The sequence below is a fragment of the Micropterus dolomieu genome, linkage group LG04 (genome assembly GCF_021292245.1).
Source record: "Micropterus dolomieu isolate WLL.071019.BEF.003 ecotype Adirondacks linkage group LG04, ASM2129224v1, whole genome shotgun sequence".
NCBI lineage: Eukaryota > Metazoa > Chordata > Actinopteri > Centrarchiformes > Centrarchidae > Micropterus > Micropterus dolomieu.
In genome coordinates this window covers 22,995,194-23,004,112 of record NC_060153.1, presented here as the reverse complement: position 1 = coordinate 23,004,112, position 8,919 = coordinate 22,995,194, and the positions used below count along the sequence as shown (strand labels likewise).

Below are 8,919 nucleotides of genomic sequence, written 5' to 3'. Positions count from 1 at the left end.
TTAAACAGTAAGTCACATGCTGAGGCCTCAGACTACAGCCACCTCTTAGCAAGTTTCAATGCTTTTTGACTTTTCATTGAATGTGTCTGTGAGCAGTTCTTAAAGTTAAAGTTTAAAAGCATTACCGTGACGCCCGTTCACCACCAAATGTATGGCAGTGGTGGAAAATAATAATTAATAAATAAATGTCTTTTCTAGACTACGGTTTACTCAGTGGGGCTATAGCCAATGTAGCCTACACAGATATGATAAGCCCAGGTCAGACTGCTGAGTGTACTCTACCTGGGTTAGTGTAGACTTTAAAGGCAGTTGAAAGATATGTTAGCTCAGAACTAGAGAATAGCGCCACCTGTCATGGGACCCAGTAGATTTACAAAAGCACAGCAACCCAGTCTAATGATTTGTCAAAACATTGATTAACATGAATACTGCTAGCACATTTCACCATGCATTGATATCTGACATTCTATTATTTACACATATTCTGAAAGTTTATTTCACATTTTGGGAAGTTTCAGGCAAGCACATTTTGGAGATAATTCCTCAAAAAGCTACAAGAGATCAGCATCTGTCCTTTAAACATCTGATCTGCTCACTGTAAATTGAAATACATAAAACTATTTAAAAACTACAACAGAAAAGCGTATCTGCAGCAAAAACAAACATAGTGCATATATGCTGTTATATGAGTCGCTACTCATGGCTCTGAATTATGATTTAATAAAGAGAAACTTTGTGTACTGACCGGGCACCATTTGCATGAATAAGTCTCTCAGTAGAAGGTCTGCCAGTCATTAATGCCATTGTTTAATGCAGTGTGTTGGAAGATTTCTGACACATCCACAGAATGTTGTCCATCCTTATAGATACTGTAAAGTAAGCATCTATAGATAATACTATTTGATATCTTATAGTGGACACAGAACAGAATTTAATTGTATTACTACTAATGTCACTACCTGCCTCTTTTTCCTTGGATTGGACCAGTACTTGAGATAACAATATGAGCAGTGAAGAATCATATTATTATCATAATATATATTTTTCTCTTTGCATTCTGGCAGTGGGGAACGAAGTATTCAGATCCTTTACTTTCTTAAAAGTATCATACCACATTGTGAAAATACTCTACTACAAGTCAAAGTCCTGCTTTCAAAATCTTACTTTAAAGGTATGTAAGTATTATCAGCAACATTTACTTAAAGCATCAAAAGTAAAATTACTCATTATGCAGTAAAATGGTACCTGTCTGTGTTTTACTATTATCCTGGCTCTGATTGGTTGTTTTGACTTGGGTGACTTACAATAAGCCTTAGAAGAAGAGATGGAGCGGGTTCTCTTCCACATGCTAGGAAGGGGACTCTGTGGCAAGGAGTCTTCAGTCCATTAGTATCTGCAACCTCACTGCTAGATGCCACTAAATCCTACACACTGGTCCTTTAATGCTTCAATTTATCAAAAGAATAAAAAATGATCAAATTTGGAGATACATGGTTTGAAAAGGTACTATCAGACAAATGTAGTGGAGTAAAAAGTAAACACTAGTAGGCTACTATACTGGAGAAACTCAAATTTGCACTCAAGCACAGTACAAATTCAAGGTACAAGGGGTCAGAAATTGCTGAAGATCTCTTGTCTCTTGCTCCAGTCCATAGGAGGTGCTCTCTTCTTGTTGCGGTTGGCGAGGGCCTTTTGTTTAGCCTCAGCAGCTGTGGGACTCAGTCTCAGGCCACTGTCAATGAAAGGGTCCGAAACACGCCTGTCATTCTCATCGGGGACCTACAGTACACACAAACGTACGTGTTTTATGCACACACTCACCAACGTCTCATTTTCTGTTTCATTTCTTGCATTATTTCTCTCACACTTCTCCTCTCACCGAGCTGCTGATCTCTGATTGGGTGGTAGAACTTCTTGAGGATGCTGAGCTCCTGTTGGCCCGGGATTTTGGAGTCTCGTCTGTGTTTGGGGAGTCTGTCAGTGTGACGTTTATGATTGGTGGACCTGTGGCAGGGAGTTCAGAGGTCGAAGAGGGGGTGGGTGATGCGCTTTCTGTGGCTGATTCTTCCACATAGACCTCTGTGAGAGAGAGAGAGAGAGAGAGAGAGAGAGAGAGAGAGAGAGAGAGAGAGAGAGAGAGAGAGAGAGAGAGAGAGAGAGAGAGAGAGAGAGAGAGAGAGACCATGTTGGTAAATCTGACTGAATAAGACTTTGGTGCTCATTGTTTCCATAAAAGTGGACTTGTGGAGAATCTAACCAATGTGATGTGTAGCATGTCTATATTTACAAGTTATATTTGAATGTGTGATATAAGCAGCTTACAACTAGCTCGGTGGGGTTTAAGAGGTTTTATACATCCAGAGAACTATGAAAACCAGACTAGGCTTCTAATTGAGACCACAGCGTTTATTTGTCAAAATCTGTAACCACACCAGGCCAGTAAAAGGGACAGGCAACTTATTGGGACTAGGTTTTAATTGAAGTTTTACGATATGTGTGTGCATACAATCTAACCTTTGTCATGGCTGGTGGCGGGTGTGATGCCCAGGGTGTGGAAGAGCTCGTCTGTCTCCTGATCAACCACTAGTAGGCGCACTTCCTCCCCTCCTGCTCTAATTAGTGCAACCACCTCTGAGTGCCTCAGGCCCTCTATGTTCACTCCATTCACCTGAGAAGCAGAGATGTCAGAGTAAACAGAAACAGTGGAGGACAAAGAAGTGAAGAGATGCAGAGAAAATGATTGACAGACTTAATGAGACAGACAGGAGACAGGGGCAGTGATTAGGAAGTAGTCGTATTACTATTGGTATGTCTTGCCTTACAGACCAATAACTGTTGAGCAGAAACAAGTTTATTTGTATGAATTCCCTTCCTGCCTCCACACTCTTCCTCTACACAACATGAAGTGTACACCACCAATGGAAATGGAAATTATGTCTCACTCATGCAAGTACACATACAGTATCTCACAAAAGTGAGTACACCCCTTACATTTTTGTAAATATTTGATTATATCTTTTCATGTGACAACACTGAAGAAATGACACTTTGCTACAATGTAAAGTAGTGAGTGTACAGCTTCTATAACAGTGTAAATTTGCTGTCCCCTCAAAATAACACATCACACAGCCATTAAAACAATGGCACCTCATGGCAAAGAACTCTCTGAGAAAAAAAATGGTTACTCTATATAAAATGGCCTAGGCTATAAGACGATTGCCATGACCCTGAAACTGAGCTGCAACACGGTGTCCAAGACCATACTGCAGTTCAACAAGACACGTTCCACCTAGAACAGGCTTCACATCTGTGCAGCATCCTCAAATGGAAGGTGGAGGAGCGCAAGGTCTCTAACATCCAGCAGCTCCGTGATGTCGTCATGGAGGAGTAGAAGAGGACTCCAGTGGCATCCTGTGAAGCTCTGGTGAACTCCATGCTCAAGTCTAAGGCAGTGCTGGAAAATAATGGTGGCAGCACAAAATATTGACACTTTGGGCCCAATGTGGACATTTTCACATAGGGGTGTACTTTTGTTATACAAGCTGTACACTCACTACTTTACATTGTAGCAAAGTGTCATTTCTTCAGTGTTGTCACACGAAAAGATATAATCAAATATTTACAAAAATGTGAGGGGTGTATGTGAAATACTGTATCTCCAAGTCTTTGATGCATATGCAAGTGCGCATACATGTCGACATGGAATAAAAAAAGAAAGAGAGAACGGCCTCACTTTTACATCAGCTTTCAAGGTTATCCCTTGATGTAATTTCTTCATTTTACCCTTTAATATCCACCACTCTCTCACACCCACTCTAAGCCTGAGTCCAGCTAATTTGGTCTAATCCAATCACACCTCAAATCAGCGCGCAGGCCTGGTTAATGTGGGGAGTGGTGGCATTGTTTTTCCCATCAATTCCCTAAAATGTACCTCTGGCAATGCATGTATACTCTGAAAAGGGGAACAGGGGTCACACTTCAGCCTCATATATTTTAATATGTGTGCGCTTTGGTTGTACCTCCACTAGTCTGTCTCCAAGCCTGATGTCTGCACTCTCAGCAGCTGAGCCAGGGTCCACTGAACGCACAAACTGTCCACCCTTTGTCTTATCGCTGTGTAGGTTGAAGCCATAGCCCTTCTCCCCCTTCACCAGGTGACACAGACGTGGAAGGAGCTCAGCTGTTGGCTCCGGTGAGAGCTGCGCCTGCGCTTATAACAGGACATAAGACAACAGCAAAGTCTAGAATGAGAACTTTACAAAAACAGGATAAGGAGGCAGAGTTACCAGATTATTAGTTGTTTTTTTTGTTTTGTTTTTTACAGACTTTACAAAAACAGGATATTTAATAAGGAGGCAGAGTTACCAGATTATTAGTTGTTTTTTGTTTTGTTTTTTACAGACTTTACAAAAACAGGATGTTTAATAAGGAGGCAGAGTTACCAGATTATTAGTTGTTTTTTTTGTTTTGTTTTTTACAGACTTTACAAAAACAGGATGTTTAATAAGGAGGCAGAGTTACCAGATTATTAGTTGGTTTTTTTGTTTTGTTTTTTACAGACATTGTAATATTGATTTCATGTTTATTGGCCAGCCCAACTAAATGTGTACCTAGAGTGTGTATATGAGCTAAGCAGGAGAAAGTGGCAAGATGAGCCGGTGGTCTCAGAGCTGAGCAGAGTGGGCTAAGTGGATCTAGCTGAGAGAGATTAGGACAGATCCTGAACCTAATGACCACTGACAGGAGTACTATGTACATGTTGGATGTGTGTGTGTGTGTGTGTGTGTGCGCACGTGTGTTCTGTGCCAGGATCACGCATTAGTCCCTGTCCTCAGGCTAGCCCAGGAAAGTGACTGTCTAGTGACACTGCTTCATGGGTAAGCTTACCTGAGAGAGCTTTATGAAAGATCTCTCTGTCTTTTCTGCTCCATCCCTAATTAATTGACCCTAGCCCTAACTGTAAAATGGACCGTAAAACCATGTCTTAGAAATATTCGCTTAATGTTTTTCCTATTGTCTTGATAATCAGTAAATCTTAGTATCAATAAGTAAATATTTAGCAACAATGCCAAACATTTACTAGTTCCAGTTTCTTAAATGTGACAATTTGCTGATTATCTTCGTTTTAAATGACTGTAATATATTTGGGTTTTGGACTGTAATTTGAAGCGGTCACCTTGGGCTCTGAGAAATTGTGATGGGCATTATTTCACTATTTTCTGACATCTTATAGAACAAACAATCAATCGATAAATCAACAAAGTAATATCAAATTAGTACCTCCAATTTAATATTTTACTATATTGGACCTTACTTTTTATATCTTCTTCAAAGTGTTATCACATTTTCTTATATTTTACAGATAACTGAATTGTGTGGCTGTGATAGCAGCCAACACTGTGGTTATGTAAGACAACTGTATATGGGTGTCTGCTGCCATGTCACAGGATGAATGACACAGAGGTGGAGAGATGAGAGGGAGAGACTCTGTGTATGCACAAACAGAGTGAGTGTATTTTGCATGCTTGAAAAACGCAGGGCTTCAGTGGTGTTGGCCTGGAATTAATACACTGTAATAGTTTCTGCTGCTGAATTAGTGGACAAAAATAGTCAGTCACATACATAAGATTCGTTGAAAAGGTCTATAAATTGATGTCACAATATTTTTAATAGATGAACATTATGCAAACACTTTTAATCAGTTTCACATGCAGTACAGTCAGGTAAACTTAAGGTACTCTTAGCAGTGGAAAAAGCTGAAAAGGTTCATTCTTCAGGCCATCTTAGGTAGAGCAAAGAGAAAATGCATATTAAAAGCCATTATTTTGTCAGGTATATTAATGGTTAAAAGCACAGGCCATTTGTGCCCTCAACAGGACTTTGTATTGTGTTCGACGGTCCCATGTTACTCCATGTAGAGGAGGTGGACACATTCATACCTGCATAATATAATGCATTTTTTCAGCACTAGAATGAAAAATATATTTCTGAAGCTTATAAAGTTCAGCTTTGGTTGAAGTGGTCAGCTGATATTTGGAGCCACAGCTGGTGGTGATAGAATAGGATATGGTGTACAGGTGCTGCTTATACTGCATATTATGGAGTTTCATCTGAACCTATAACCAAAAGTGATGCCCAGACAAGGGGAAGCCTGTATTTACCCTGCATTCGGCTAAACAGATGGCAGTTTGATATGGTGCTGAGGATCCTGGTCCACTTTGTTTGGAGCCCAAACACTGAGCAGGCTGACACTGAGATGTCACAGTGATGTCAGGCTGTTTTCTGCCATGTCATTAGTTTGTGTGTATAATGTTTGTTACATTACCAAAGCTTTGAAAGAATGTGTCTAACTATATCTGATTGCTCCTGTAAGGTCAGTGGTTCACAAATAACAATAACAATACCTACCCAAACAGTTTGAGTGTGCAACATTTATTTTATCTGTCTATTTATCTATTACTATCTTAAAATCTGATTCCTCGCAAGGTCTGCTTGGTACGTTCTTTCTTCCCAGCAGACACTCAAAGCCTGCTTTGTTAAAATCCACTCAAATGAAAGTCGAGCAGACCAGGTGAGTGATAAAATCTAAACTCATATTGGACAGTGCGTTACAAAGCCCTCCCTCATCAGAGCAGACTGTTAAAGGAAAAAGACATTTAGATTCTAACTAAGGGAAAAAAATATTTTTATGAAATTCCTGCTAAATTTGAATGTTTAAATGTCTGTATAAAAAATAGAATAACATCCTGAACAAATCTTTAAGGTAAATTCAACTCTCAGTGAACTGAGTACATGGAGTACACCTCCACCTAGTGCACAATCTCCAAAATGATGATTCAATAGTTTGACTAAATAACTAAACAGTTCTGCATGTGCAGCATACATGGTCAGTTGAGCAGGGTTTTTTCTCTGATGTCTGCAGTCAGGTGCGAAGAATCATGTGTGAGGTGTTAACACTCCTTAAATACAATAATGCAATTTAAATCTTCACACCGCTTACAGATTACAGTGGCTTGTAAACAGATAACAATGGTTTGAGATTATATTTAAGCAGATGTTTGAAAAACAATGAAAGTTAAAAAGAGGACAATAAAACCCACTGTTGCAATGTGGCGGAGAGGGGGTGAGAAATCCTTTTAAACCTGCTGTAATTATACTTTTTATTCACTCTTCTATTCAGTTTTTCACCGTTATTGTAGCCTAATTTCGACTGGAGGAAGAGGGATTATTCAGTGTTTTCGTGCTGTGTTGTGTAGGTATTATCCCTGTCCAAGACATCCAGCTGATGAAAATAAAGAAAGATAAATTCAAGTCACATAGTTATTAATATCCTTTCAAACCAGCCAATCTTTACTTTCAACCCTGCATAAGTGCCTCCACTTGGATGTTTTCTTACTCCCTTTTTGTGGCTTCAATTAATTTGTTCCTTTTTTTTCTCCCGTGCACCTGAGGTTTGTGCTTGAAATTTTCTGTCCCACCTGTTCAGAGAAGTCATCAGACTCTTTAAGGGCACTGCACTAGGACTGAATTTAGCCAAGCAGATCACCCAAGTCTTCAAATCCAGATTAGTGCTAGACACGCATCAGGCTAAAGAGTATATATAGCCTACTCAGTGTCACACAAACTCTTGACACAGTAACACATTGGCTAATTGCTGTCAGCCAGAGAGACCAACTAACCATTTCAACTCAATCTGGACTCTTCCTTTCATTTCTCTTCTAATAAAAACTATGCATATAATCAATAACATCAATGTTTCACGTGATCTTCTAGTGCTAATAAGAGACCACAAACAAGGGTCTGATGTAATGAAGTCCACCCTTACCTCTGTATCTGTCGCGGTACTTGATGTCTCTGAGGATCTCTTGGCCTTGCCGTGTGTGATAGTTTGTGTGGGTGAGCCTGCAGCAGGACGGTGAAATGAGTGTGTGTGGTTGGGTTTTGGTGACAGGGTCTTTTTGGGTAAGGGAGAGGTACAAGGGGCAGGTTTGGGTGAAGGGCGTGGAGAAAGTGTTCCCATCTCAATGGCCAGGTCCTCGGTGCAGGCCAGGCCATGTCTACGGAAGTGGTCATCAGTGTCTCTGTCCACCACCAGCAGCCTAGTGCGGTGAGCCACCTCACGGATACGATTCACCACCTGCAGGGAGGAGAGAGGAGTAACAGAGTGGACCTTAAGACACCGATTAGTGTGGTGAGATTCTGTGCATTCTGTTCCCCCTATATTGGCCTTTACATACTAATGTGACAAAGACACACAGTGATTCCCACAAGGCTCACAATGACCCATTTTAATAACCCCCCCCACAGGCAAAGTAAAAAGTGGCCCAACAGGTAGCCTATATAACTCATTGTTTGTACCTCGAAGAGTCTAAGACTTTTCTGGCTTCTCCATACCACAAAGTCATGTAGCTATTTATTTAGCCATGACTCACTTGATGGTGGGTTTCGTTCTCCACATTCTCCCCGTTCACCTCCACCACCCGGTCTCCAGGTCGCAGCCCCGCCAGGTCAGCCGAGGAGCCGGGCTCCACTTTGCGGATGAACTGACCGCCTTTATTCCGCTCACCGTGCAGGTGAAACCCATAGCCGCGCTCTCCTTTGGTCAGGTAACAGACCCTGGGTCTCAGCTCACTCTCCATCCCAGCGCGTCAATAGTTGGGAAACAGGTCAAAGTGTCTCAGGAGAATAAACAGGTGATTGGTACTAGAGCGGTGGAAAGTCTCTGGCTCTTAATCCAACATACGGCTGCGCGCTTCAGTGACCAAATGGTCATCATCGTTTAGCATAATGCGAGTCCTTTAATAATCCACAATTGTTCAGATAGCACAAATATACAACTAGGCTAAAACTAATGTGAGTGTTTAATCCACCATGCAAATGCCAGGTCGAAAATATGAGCCCGCAAAAAGATTGTGCCCA

At 40.9% G+C, this 8,919-nt stretch overlaps 1 protein-coding gene across 1 annotated transcript; it reads right to left on the bottom strand.

The window, feature by feature from the left end:
• Window positions 1-517: 517 nt before the first annotated feature.
• On the bottom strand, window positions 518-8,919 carry LOC123969812 (Na(+)/H(+) exchange regulatory cofactor NHE-RF2-like). The gene is made up of 6 exons (XM_046047507.1): window positions 8,433-8,919; window positions 7,826-8,137; window positions 4,020-4,205; window positions 2,515-2,668; window positions 1,880-2,079; window positions 518-1,779 (listed from the first exon to the last, which is right to left on the bottom strand). The coding sequence occupies exons 1-6, from the start codon at window positions 8,637-8,639 to the stop codon at window positions 1,612-1,614; spliced, it is 1,227 nt and encodes a 408-aa protein (XP_045903463.1). The 5' UTR covers window positions 8,640-8,919; the 3' UTR covers window positions 518-1,611.